Raw genomic sequence first — 13,616 nt, 5'->3', positions numbered from 1 at the left:
TTCAAAATAATCAAATCTTTAATATCTTAAGTAAATTTATTTATTTAATTTATATTTTAACTTTCCCCAAAGTATAAATAGTCATCAGTTATCTCAATCTAGTATTTCTATATTTTTATTATTTTATTATTATGACTTTTAATTAATTTTACACTTCCATGTTTTTAGCTAATATTGAAGGAAAATTGGTGATTGGACCTATATATATATATATATATATATATATATATATATATATATATATATATATATATATATATATATATATATATATATATATATATTAGATTTGTCTTTAGATTTTGTGTTAAATGTGCCAAGTGGGATTTTCTCAACACGCCACTTGGCTTAACCTCATGCTTCACTACCCTCCTTTTAATATAATATAGATATGATCTTATAATAGCAGAGAATAGTAAAAAAAGATAATTGATAGTATAACTTCGTGAATTTCTCGATGAGGGTACATGATATGGTAAGGGGACTTATATAAGGGTACAATCTGTAACTGCTTCACCCTATTTAATTCATGTCTGTTACAAATATTTATTACATTGATTACTTGTTACATGGGTGATTCGTAACGGTGATGGTATAACAATCAATCACGCATAATCAGGGATTATGCTGATTTCTTTCCATATTCATGACTATTAATGAACCTTCCATCTTCGTGGCCTTAATTATCTACTTTGCACCTATTTTCTCCTTTCCATCTATCAGGCACGGTATCTTCTGTAACGACCTAACCGGTCATTTTGAGCATTTGCACTTCGCTCGGTAGTTTACGGGCATGAATAGCTTCGTATGATGTATTATGACTTATGTGAATTGTCGATTTTGATTTTCAGGTTATTCGGAATCGAATTGGAAGAATGGATTTCATGGTTGAAGCTTTAAATTGGGAAAGTTGACCAAGTTTGACTTTATGTGAATTTGAACCCGGAACGGAGTTTTGATGGTTCTGGTAGGTCCGTATGGTGATTTTGGACTAGGGCGTATGCCCGTATTTGTATTTGTATATTTCTAGAAGGTTTCGGCACAAGTTGGCAAAAATTAAAAATTTGAAGGTTTGGAAAGTTCAAAAGTTAGACCAGAAGTTGACTTTGAGGATATCGGATTCGGGTTGTGATTCCGGAAATTTGAATAGATTCGTTATGTTATTCGGGACTTGTGTGCAAAATTTGGGATCATTCCAGGTTGATTTGATGTGTTTCGACACAAGATATAGAATTTGAAAGTTCAAAGTTCATAGATTTTGAATTGAGGTGCGATTCATCGTTTTGATGTTGTTATGTGTGTTTTGAGGCCTCGAGTAGGTCCGTATTGCGTTATGGAACTTGTTGGCATGTTCAGACGGGATCCCGAGGGGCTCGGGTGAGTTTCGGACGAGGTTCGGATCATTTCATTACATTTTTTATTTTTGCTAAGTTGTTGGTTCTGGTGTGATCGCACCTGCTTTGCGCAGGTGTGATGGTCGCAGAAGCGACAGAGGAGTCGCAGAAGCGAGGTGTGAGCTGTTGAGGAAGACCACAGAAGCGGAAGTAAGGGCGCATATGCGCGTCTACGGAAGCGGAGAATGTCCGCATATGCGGAAGGGCCGGCCTCTATGGGCTTCGCAGAGGCGAGATTTATTCTGCAGAAGCGGAGGTCGCAGATGTGACATTTTAACCGGATATGCGGAAAAGCTGGGCAGAAACCATAAAAATCGAGGCTTTGGTTCTTTCTTCATATTTTGAGATGTGGGACTCGGATTGAGGCGATTTTTGAAGCAATTTTCATCACAAGGATTGGGGTAAGTGTTCTCTACTCGGTTTTGGTTATATTTCATGAATCTACCTTCATTTTTGGTAATTGGATTGTGAATTTTAAAGAGGAAATTGGGGGTTTTGGCCTAAAGTTTCATAATATGAATTTTTGAGTTTTGAACATCGAAGTGGAGTCGGATTTGAGTGAAACTAGTATGGTTGGACTCGTAATTGAATGAGTTGTCGGATTTTGTATGTTTTGTTGGGTTACGAGGCGTGGGCCCGGGTGTGATTTTTGGCCGATTTTGGTTTTTGATTAAGGATTCGATCTTTATCATTTGGAATTATTTCTTTGGGCTTTACTTGATGTATTTGAGTTGCTTTTGGCTAGTTTTGAGCCGTTCGGAGGTCGCTACACGCGTGATGGCATCTTTGGAGCATCTCTTGGCTTGCTCGGCATTGGTATTGGCTTGTTAGAGGTAAGTAACTCTTCTAAACTTAGTGCTGAGGGTATGAAATCCTGAAATACGTGTTATGTGATTGGTATTGAGGTGACGCACATATAGGTGACGGGCGTGTGGGCGTGCACCATGTGAATTGGGACTCTGTTGTTTCCATGGCATTGTATAGTGGTCCTACTTTGTTGTTGTCCATGTTTTCACCATGTGATAAAGTAATTGGGCTGTCAATCATGCTAGATATCATGTTTAGGCTTTATGACGATACTGCTAGGACCCATAGTGGTCATTTCTTGCTGTCATTTCACTGATTTTATTGATATTTTGTACTCAGTCATATTCATTCATTCATATCATATCTCAGTCTCAGTTGTTATTTATTGATACATCATATCATTGTTGTCAGGCTAGTTTCATGACATTGTGAGCCTGTGAGTGAGACTAGAGAGATTAATGGCTGAGTGAGGCCGGGGGGCCTGTTTGTGAGGATATTGATACTATAGCACGTGAGTTGTCTGTGCAGCACGTGAGTAGTCTGTGCGGATCCAGATATTGATATTATGGCATGTGAGTTGTCTGTGCTGCACGTGAGTTGGTGACATTTATGATTTTTCCTGTATCTTGATATGTAGGCATAAAGATGTACTTTCCCCATGCTATCTGAAAATGAAACATCTTACTTGTTATTGAAAGGAATTTTGGGAAAAATCACATTTTTCAAACTTACTCGTATTTTGGCATTTTTGGTAAAAGATTTGGGTATTCACTGAGATACTTGAAAAGCAATGCCTATTTTTCTGGAACTGTGAATGAACTGAACATTTTATTTCTGAGATACCTTTTTTGTTACTTGTACTATACTTTTATGAACTGTTGTGGAATATTGATGTTGGACCCGACCTTTGTGTTAGCTCGTTACTACTTTCAACCTAAGGTTAGGTTTGTTATTTATTGAGTACATGGGGTCGGTTGTACTCATACTACACTTCTGTACCTTACGTGTAGATGTTAGCTGTTGATGTTGCTGTGTTCGATGGGAGCTGGATTTGAATATGTATCTGCGTCCCGGTTGTAGCTGCCTCTTGTTCATGGTAGCCTTAGATCTATAAAACTATGTTAATGTATTTATGTTCTAACAGATGATGTATTTACTTCATTTCATCTTTGTAACCCTATTCTTAGAAGCTCATGATTTGTACTAACAGTCCTTGGAAAATGTATAAGATTTAGATAATTTCTTTACTTAATTGTCTTATTAAATATCATTGAAATTGGATAATTGTTAATTGGCTTACCTAGCGGGTTGGGTTAGGTGCCATCACGGCTAGTTGGATTTTGGGCCGTGACAAGTTGGTATCAGAGCTCTAGGTTCATAGGTTCTACAAGTCATGAGCAAGTGTCAAGTAGAGTCTTGCGGATCAGTATGATGGCGTCCATACCTATCTTCGAGAGGCTACAGGACATCTAGGATATACTTTCCATCTTTCTTTCCTTATCGTATGGCATTGATTCAGCTTGAAGCATAACTCTTTGAATTCCTTCCACGTATTCGTATGCGCATGTGAGCGCTCAGTATCGGTTGTGCACCGGCAGCTTGTGATTCCATGGTTGAGATGTGAGATGTGATTTTGGCGTGCTGATGATGGGCCAGTCTGGAGGACTTGAGGCCAGGTTTTGACGGAAGCTTGAGCACGGAGATTTTGATTACGTGAGCACGTGCTTTTGGACTTATAGGTTCGTTGGTGTCCCTATTAATGGAATTTGTGATTGGATGACTATGTGGTGAGTATGATGAGACTGCGAGATGTATTCAGATTGTTCAAATATGACGAGAAGAGTTTACTTGAGATGTAGCAAGGACTATGGGGTGACTGTTTCTGTATTGAATTGGCGTATGGTCTCGAGTTATGGGTGTGTTGAGGGATCTTTCATGTTGTTTAATTGTGGAGTGAAGTAGATTCTCATATCTTGTTGATGAGTTCAGAATCGAGAAGATTAAGTGATTGCGTAGTAGTCGTGACTGTGGAATGGTATAGAGAGATGTCAGTTTGAGGCAAAGCATATAGGTTATCTCCTGCGAGGTGTCCTGAGGTTGTGTGATTTCTATGATGTTTTGTAGAGAGTTCTCTTTTACCAATGAATAATATATGTTGCAATTTGAGTTTGGATCGCTTGTGGAAGTTGGCTTAACCATCACGAGGATAAACGCGAGATTTGCAGATGATTTGAGGTACTAGAAGGTTTGTGTTGCATGAGCGGATGAAGGATTTAGTGGAATCTCACTGTGGAATTATGGTAGTAATGGGGTATGGTTATTGTAAGTAATCAGATGTTTTATTCCATGGCTTTGAGCCAAGTGGGGGAGTCTACTATCGACGAATTGATTGCACGGTTATGTATTGTATTGGTTTCGGTTCGGGGTATGCTGGTGAATCAGTTATGACTTGCAAAGGTCGAGATTGAGGATGGCTCAGGTAAAGGAATTTCTAGATACAGGTTAATAAATATGTTAATGTGGTAGAGTTTGGTGAACAATTGAACAATCACAAAGTCATGCCAATCCGGTAGAGTTTGTGAACATTTTAACAAATAGGTCGAATGCATATAATACTAGCTCATGCCAATATGGAAGAGTTTGATGAACAATCAAACAATCACAAAGTTATACCGATCTGGTAGAGGTTGTAAATAATTCAACAAATAGGTCGAGATAACATAAAGTCATGCCAATATAATAGAGTTTGATTAAAGATTGAGTTGATAACTGAAAATAGTCGGAAGAAATAAAGCGGCCCACGGCTTGAGAGCCCAAATGGAAATGCAGCCCAACTTAGTTAGGGCTTGACGTAAGTATTTAAAACAGACAATTAGGGTTTAAGTTTCTCGCGTTTTCATCAGGTAAGATACTTAAGCCGAGAGCTCTCAGGGAGGTGATTCGAGACCAAAATGGTTCGTCGTACTCTAATTGACTAAGAAATTTGGTTGATTCTCTTATTAGTTAATGCTTCGTTGTAGCTCTGTATCTCTTCGTTAGATGAGGATTCCGTTCTAGATCTAAACATATATGCTTTCATTTGTTTAATGCTTCGCTGGGTAGAAGATAAATAAAACTTTTTATTTTCATCCTGTCTTTGGAGCCTGATATATGATCTGAAGCAGGTAATCATGTGTTTTGCAACAGCTAAAAATGTTGGTTTTATGTAATTTTATTTCATTTTCTTGTTTACAACCTAGATTTATATGCTTACTGAACTTGTCTGCTGATTTGCTTGGAAATTTGGCTGCCCTTTCTTTTAGTTTGAAGAATGTCGTTGTAGTACCTGCCCACTGTCACTTTATTATGTGTCTGACCAGTCATATTGCCTGAGACATGTGTCTGACATTTGGGTTTTTATATTTATGTACAGGCTAGAGGGTTGAAGAAACATTTGAAGAGGCTCAATGCGCCTAAGCATTGGATGCTCGACAAGCTTGGTGGAGCCTTTGTAAGTAAATTGTCCTTGTTCATAATTATAGATAGTTTCTTGCTGCCTGCTTTGACTTACAACTTGTCTGTTTTTGTTCTACAGGCTCCCAAGCCTTCCTCTGGTCCACACAAATCAAGGGAGTGTTTGCCGCTCATCATTATCTTGCGAAACAGGTTGAAGTATGCTCTCACATACCGTGAGGTGATTGCAATTCTGATGCAACGACAGGTTATGGTTGATGCAAAAGTGAGGACAGATAAGACTTACCCAGCTGGTTTCATGGGTATGTGCACTTCCTCTTAAGTCTTTTTACGTATTATTCCGGAAACCTTGTTAAAGATTGCTTTCTGTTTACCCGAAAAACGGATAGTCAATTGAATTTATGCGGATATTTAAGGATACGTGGTATAACTTGATACAAATTGGGAAAGATAAATAAATGAGTATCTAAATTAGCTGTAAAAGAAATGAATGCAAACCGAATGAATTAGTTAGCCAAAGCCTTCTAGTTTTATCACTTTCAAATTGAATGAAGAACAACTAATAGAAGAACAATATGGCTGAAAATCCCAAAACAGAAGTAAGATAGTTGTTGCTTTATATTCTATGAATCTGCCTCCTTTCTACAAATTATAATAGCCCTTAATATAGTGGGGAAATCCTATTTTGGATATAATTAAAAATACATAGTGGGGATCCCATAATAGAATAATTAATTAGTTTCTCCTTGATTTGCGTCGTGATTTCCGCCGAGATTCTCCCACAATTGCGGCTATAACTGCTTTTTTGTTTTATGGCTTGATCTCGATCTTGGCCGGTGTCTATTTGCCCGATCTCGATTTAGGCCGATTTCGATCTTGATCGGTCTCTAGGTCTCGAGCTCAGTCTTGGCCGATATCGATCTCTGGGGCACAAGCTCGACAACCTAACTTCGCATTATGGTTCGATATTACAATGATAAATCTCGGACCACCACGTTCCAATCTCGATTAGTCATACGAAGGGCAAATACGGTTTTGACCGTCTACACTTTCATTTAAAAGCCCTCCATTTGTTTCAGTTCATTGGCATAGTAATAATGATAATGTTTTGAAATACAGATGTTGTCTCAATTCCAAAGACTAATGAGAACTTTCGTCTCCTTTATGACACAAAGGGACGATTCCGTCTTCACGCTATCAGGGATGAGGAAGCCAAGGTGGGTTTCCATGTATTGTTATGCTGTGAAATTTAAGATGTTGTTGTTTGACATTAATAGTGTAAGTGTGTGTCTCATTCTGTTTTGAGTGACATACTCTGGACTTCTTTATTTGGGCAGTTTAAGCTTTGCAAGGTCCGATCTATTCAGTTTGGTACTAAGGGGATTCCTTACCTTAATACTTATGATGGTAGAACAATTCGCTACCCCGATCCTCTCATCAAGGCCAATGATACCATCAAGCTGGACTTGGAGTCCAATAAGATTGTTGACTTCATCAAGTTTGATGTTGGAAATGTTGTGATGGTAACTGGTGGTAGAAACAGGGGACGTGTTGGTGTTATTAAGAACAGGGAGAAGCATAAGGGTAGCTTTGAGACCGTTCACATTCAGGATGCCCTAGGCCATGAATTTGCTACTCGTTTGGGAAATGTTTTCACCCTTGGCAAAGGTACAAAGCCATGGGTGTCTCTACCTAAAGGAAAAGGTATCAAGTTGTCCATCATTGAGGAGGCACGGAAGAGGCTTGCTGCTCAATCAGCTACCACTGCCTGAATACCCTCGTTGCTCATTTCTTCATTTCCTTACTCTTCAAGTATGGAAAACTTATGTTTTACAGTTTTGGACTCGATGTTTCTATTTGCTTAGTGATGCCATTTTTATTATGCGCCTTTTATATTGTACTTGTTCTCTTGGCATATTTTAAATAGATTAAAACTGTGTCTTTATGATAATTTAATTAGTTTCTACAGTTTAATTTTAGTGCTAATGCTTTTAAGCTCCTGACTAATAATGCTGCATTGACTTGATTGGTAGTTTCTGGCTACTACAGTACAACCAAACTCGAGATTTGGTAACTGAAAAATTTAGCATTTAACTTTATTTTCCTTTGCTTGTCAGATGCTTAGAGTGCTACTGAATCTGCATCCAATCCAATTGTTATATTTTAAGTTGAATCTCCCCTTTTGCTTGAGTTGGCTTAGTGGACATCAACTTTACTTTTGATAATTATGTTAGTGGTTAAAATTTTCTTGTTGCAGTTTCTATATTTGCTCTCGTTTATACTCCCTCCGTCCACTTTTACTTGGTATGTATACTAAAAATAGATTTTTATTTTTACTTGTCACTTTGCATATCAAGAGATTGATAATTTTGTTTTTCATGCTATATACCCATAGTATTTATTACTCATTTCAACTAATTTTCTCAAATTCAATAAAATACGCATCAATTAATATGGGTATCATGGTAAATTATACACTTTATTTATTATTTTTTAAGGGGCGTGAAAAATCAAAACGTGTTAGTAAAAGTGAACGAAGAAGTACTTGATACTAATTTTCTGATATATATAGTAGTTTGGGAAGCAGCTGGCCGTTGTCTTGACAACTTGCGGATCAAGGGCTATTTTTGGCATTTGATGTATGTGCACTAACTATATTTTGCCTCATTACCTTGTATGTATACATATTTGCTCTATTGGACAAGACGTTGGGGTCCTCACATGCTATGTGATGTCATCGTTTTGGAGGTCTATTTTTACCCCCTGATTTGGGCTTTTGTTACTTCTCCTACCTTCTTGGATTTCAACTAAGACATAATATTTCAGTCTCTTTTTCGTAATTTTAAATCTTCCTTGATTGTCTACTCATGTGGCCCCAACTTTGATTTAATACACTGAAGGGTATTAATAAATTTGAGAAAGATATCTCTCCTATAGTCAATATCCAATTTGCTGACATCTAACGTATTCCTAAACTAAAATTATAATCAATCTACTCGTGAGTCTTAGCCTATCGAGAAATAAAGGAAAACTCGTCTTATGCAAATTATACTCTCTATGGTTCATTGGGGTCCCGACAAAGACTCTCTTAGTAGCTTACATCTTGTTTGGACTGTTGTTACTTGTTGTCTAATAATGTATTGTATTGTATATTTGTATTGCATTGTATTGTTTGATGAATATAATCATTAGATAGATTGTATATTTGCCGTCGTTTCATGATGTCATGCATCAACCTATGAAGAGTACATTTGCAATATTTCTAAGAAAAATAGGATATGAAGTAGAATTATTATATAAAAAGAAAAGTAAAGGATAAGATATGATTATCTATATTATTATAAAAGCATGAATACAAAGTTACTAGACCAAAATAATTTTAATATTAATTAAGCTTACCATAAATCTATTGGTTATTTAGGTAAAAGAACATGCTGAAATAAATATGGACTTGTAAATAAATTCAGATTAAATTTGGTCCTCTATCATTGTTGGAACCAAATTGCTAACATTATCACATGATAAATAAATGGGTCAAATTTATTGCTAGGCTTCATTCACGAAAAAAAGAGAAAATATTCTATTTGTTATAAATAGAATTGTATTTAAGGTGAATGTTTATATTTTAGAGAGATTTTAGGGTTTGTTACTTGATAGTTAAATCACTTTTTCGGATTTTATTTCGTAATTCATCCCAAATCAATAAGAGTTCTCTCTCTACTTTTCTCTGCAATAATCTTCTTTCTTCTTTTATTATTTTATAACACGATATCAGCACGAGACTCTAACCAATTGAGTAAAGGGCAGTTGTTTTAATTTATATAGTTGTCTAATGTATGAGAAATTAAACCACCCATGGAATATACAGGCTTAATTCGGACATCAGTTCAATCTGCAATTCCATGCTTACTAATCTCATTATGCTCAAGATCACTTCTGTTACCCGTAGTTCCAATGCTTATTGCAGAACTCTCCCTTTGCCTTGGAATGTCAGGCTCAAATTTCGGAGGACGTTCATGAAGAAAATTACACTTATCTCCATAAGGACACTCCTCCCCGTTATAAAACTTCTTGCAAATTTTCATCCTATATGTATTATTTTCTGATCATTATTCCAGTTCCCTACTACCCCTCTATCCTTTTCACGGACTAGTTCCTGCCAATTCTGAGGGGCTTACGCAAATCTTCTAACGCCATGACTTTGGGATACGTGCATGGTGCTCAATTTGTCCATAATATTATGCATGATGATTGTCAGTTGTTCCATGAATTTTCTTCTGGATTTAAGGTAAGTATTTTACTTTATTTTTCTCTTTTAAATTCTTGAAATTCTATAATTTGATTTTAAATACAAGTAAAGACAATAAAATTTGATTATAACTCTAATGGAGTTTGTAAGAAATTATGACCACCCGAAGTGATAAAATTTCTATATATTGCCATGATCAAATTCATGTATGAATGTGGGCACAAGAAGTGGAAACCCGTCCCATTGACTAATTTGCTTCATTCTCATTCCCTTAAGAGAATGTGGTAGCAATATGTGAAAAGTCTGAAAGAAGACAAAATTATTACCGTGAAGGTCTCAGTGGATGTGGATGTGGCAACAGACGAAATTATAATCGTCATCATTGTGGTAATGAAAACAATAACGATTCTCAAAATAATCCTCACTCTGTGAAAGTAATGTTTGTCATCGATATGACATGAGATATTATAAAGCACATATAGATGATTATGGTCCATTCATGATGTGAATGTGACAACATGTGATTTATGAATATTCATTCTTGGAAGAATATAAACGTACTAGTGGTTATGAATATACCACACTCACCTCTAGAGGGAGGTTTGAGAGGAAATAAGAAAATAATGTCATTATTATGGCATGAATAATCATTGGTCACGTACCTATTGCACGCCAAAATATTTTGGCAATGTGATTATTAAAGGATAACAGTAATGCAAGAAACAGATCTTGCATATAATTTTGACCATGACCATAATGGTATAACTTTCTCTTTGAGAGAGATATTTACTATATGGATATTGATAAATATATGGTAGTACAAAATTAATTGAGAGATCTAGAAGAGCCAATTATTACTATTTTAAAGGAATACAATTGATTATCAATAATGTATTGTGTCGTAGTAAGTCTCAAAGAAACTTATTGAGTTTCTAAAGTATTCGCGAAATCGATTGGTTATATTGAGACTATAAATAAAGGAAAGATTTAATATCTTCTATTACTACAACTTAGAGCAGGGTAATATGTATGTGAAAAGCTACCTGCTTTATTCTCCAGTTTGTATTACGCAAATAGACGAATGTCACAATAAATTAGAAGTTTATTGATATAAAAACTCATATCATAATAAACTTGGAGTTTATTGATAATTGCACACGTCATGGTGTAAAACTGAAGTTTATCAATATTGATAATTTATTCAGTTGGGATAATTGATTTAGCCATGTTAATTTAAGTATGATGTGCAAAAATAAAAGAGAATTCACATGGGTAAATATTAAAGAACTAGAAAGTTCTTTACGTATTCTCTTATATTGCTTGTTCTCATTGATTAATAGATCAACTAAACTTGGGATTGAATCCCATCAATGCTGGAAATATCAAAGGTGAGTATTGGCACATTCACCTGCCATGTATACCACATAAGATGCATCTATGAGATGATTACATGTGTGATTATTATTAACCCGCAACCTGAAGTTTTGCGAGATAAATTGCTCAATAGTTTAATTTAGAGCATAATTTTCAGATTTTCTATTCAAGACAGTTCATTTTGATAAGTTAGTTTATATCACAGTTGGTTTAACAAAATGATTTATTGAGTGCCTCCACTTAATAGCTAAACTATTGCTTATGAGAATAAAGTTATCTATATCAGTTTCGTTTGATATACGTTATATACGAAAGTATATTATATTCTCCCCTCACAAGTGGTTCAGAGTCAGGAACCAAACAATTCCATCTTATTAGTATTGATGTGCGGTGTATATTTTGATTAACACCATAATGCACAAAGGTGAATTTTCAAAGTTGAGGAAGCAAGTTAGTTTTTCTAACATGAGGGGGAGAAAGAATAAACGGTTGAGAAAAAGTTACGTGGAATGAATTATCATTTGTACATCTAGATCCTCGAATAAGATAATATGAACTTGAAGTTCATAAAAAGATAATTCATCTACAATATATTGCAAAATATGTCAGGCGCATTTACTGACCCAAAGAAAGTAATTATATTTTCACTGCAAATGCTCCCATTAGATTAAATCCTAGAAGGACAAAGTCATGGTACGCTTAAAACGTATAGACAAATCGATTTCAAATAAACTTTTTGATAAAGAAGATGAGCAAATGATCATAATAAGGAGGCAAGGGATCTAGAAGATCACGTGACATAACACTTCATAAAATCTCAGGAGAGGTTAAGGTACCTGGGAATATGAATGAAGAGATCTCTATGTTATATCTTTATGAAAAAATATTGGAAACCGATATAAAATGTCCGTCGACGATATCTATTATAGCGCTAAGTATAGATGAGGATCTTAAGTCTGTCGAATACAGGCAGAAAAATATTGGCCAAATGAAAGAGACACAATTCGAATAGAATTGGTTTCATATGAAAGACATGTAGTTTTGGATATGTAGTTCAAACACTTGAAAGTATAAAGTCAATGGTGTGTACAATAACTTTTATCTATCTTATATATCTAGCATGACATGAAAACTTGATATGCATCTAAAGCCTATTTATATGGCTTATATGACTTAACTTATATGGCAATCCCTGAAGGATTTAAATCACTTAAAGCATATATAATTCTTGGTCCTGAAGTACCGCATCCTAAGTGCAATTTGTGCACATATATATATCTTGCCATAACTATAAGCATGATAATGTGATAGCGATAATTTTTACCTTTATAGAGATATTGAACAGACAATTCCACGACATTATATGACGATATTACATATCTATCAAGAATGATGATTTCAAGGTGCAACATATTCATTCTAGTTAATATGGCTAATTTATTTATCAAATATCTACCAACGATCTTTTGAAGATGGTGCACAAGATTGGAATACAAAGACTCAAATATCTGAATTGATGTTCTCATCAGGGGGAGTTAATATGCGTTTTACTCTTTTTTCCTTACAAGGTTTTGTCCCACTGGATTTTTCTTGCAAGGTTTTTAACGAGGCAACCAAAATGCGTATTGTTAGATATATGTACTCTTTTTCATTCGCTAGAATTTTTTTCTACTGGGTTTTATTTTAGTTAAGATTTTAATGGGACACATTATATGTTGAATAGACATTCAAGGGAGAGTGTTATAAATAAAATTGTATTTAAAGTGAATATCTATATTTTAGAGAGATTTTAGGGTTTGTTACTTGGTGGTTAAGTCATTTTTTCCCTACAAATAGTGGGGTTCTATTCCATTGTAATTCATCCCAAATCAATAAGAGTTCTTTTTCTACTTTTCTCTGCAATAATCTTCTTCTTCTTTTATTGTTTTATAACACAATTCGTATTATATGTTTAAGAGTCCTTTTGTATTTAATTTGAAGCTAGCGTGAGTACTAATCTATATTATTATAAAAGCATGAATACAATGTCGGTTTACAAAAATAACCTTATAATATTAAGCATAATAATTCATAATAAAAGGACATAACCGAAATTTTAGATATTAGCCTTATAATCCTATTAGTTTTAGGACATAATACTACACGTTAGGAATTCTACATGATTAACTTTAGGAATTCTATTAGTATAATTACTTTCGGGCTGTCTAATTCATATAAAATTGAACAAGTAAATATCTTTAGTCATGTAATCCTATTACTTTTAGGATATATGTCACGACCCAAAATCCTAACCTGTCGTGATGATGCCTATTGTGGTACTAGGCAAGCCGACATTTATG

The 13,616-nt window shown here is 35.1% G+C and overlaps 1 protein-coding gene across 1 annotated transcript; it reads left to right on the top strand.

Annotated features, from left to right (window-relative positions):
* The first annotated feature begins 5,027 nt into the window (after positions 1 to 5,027).
* On the top strand, positions 5,028 to 7,628 carry LOC104091747 (small ribosomal subunit protein eS4-like). Its single transcript, XM_009597148.4, has 5 exons — positions 5,028 to 5,155; positions 5,614 to 5,691; positions 5,776 to 5,956; positions 6,774 to 6,871; positions 6,992 to 7,628. Exons 1-5 carry the CDS (start codon positions 5,153 to 5,155, stop codon positions 7,424 to 7,426), a joined length of 795 nt encoding a protein of 264 aa, XP_009595443.1. The 5' UTR covers positions 5,028 to 5,152; the 3' UTR covers positions 7,427 to 7,628.
* Positions 7,629 to 13,616: the final 5,988 nt, after the last annotated feature.

This window comes from Nicotiana tomentosiformis, chromosome 7 (assembly GCF_000390325.3).
Source record: "Nicotiana tomentosiformis chromosome 7, ASM39032v3, whole genome shotgun sequence".
In the NCBI taxonomy this organism is placed as follows: domain Eukaryota; kingdom Viridiplantae; phylum Streptophyta; class Magnoliopsida; order Solanales; family Solanaceae; genus Nicotiana; species Nicotiana tomentosiformis.
This window is presented reverse-complemented; position numbering and strand designations above follow the sequence as displayed.

Excerpts from the sequence above, each read along its gene's own strand:
- LOC104091747 (XM_009597148.4), top strand. Across the intron at positions 5,692-5,775 it reads ACAAGCTTGGTGGAGCCTTT|GCTCCCAAGCCTTCCTCTGG; the intron begins GTAAGTAAATTG and ends TTTGTTCTACAG. Across the intron at positions 5,957-6,773 it reads TTACCCAGCTGGTTTCATGG|ATGTTGTCTCAATTCCAAAG; the intron begins GTATGTGCACTT and ends TTTGAAATACAG.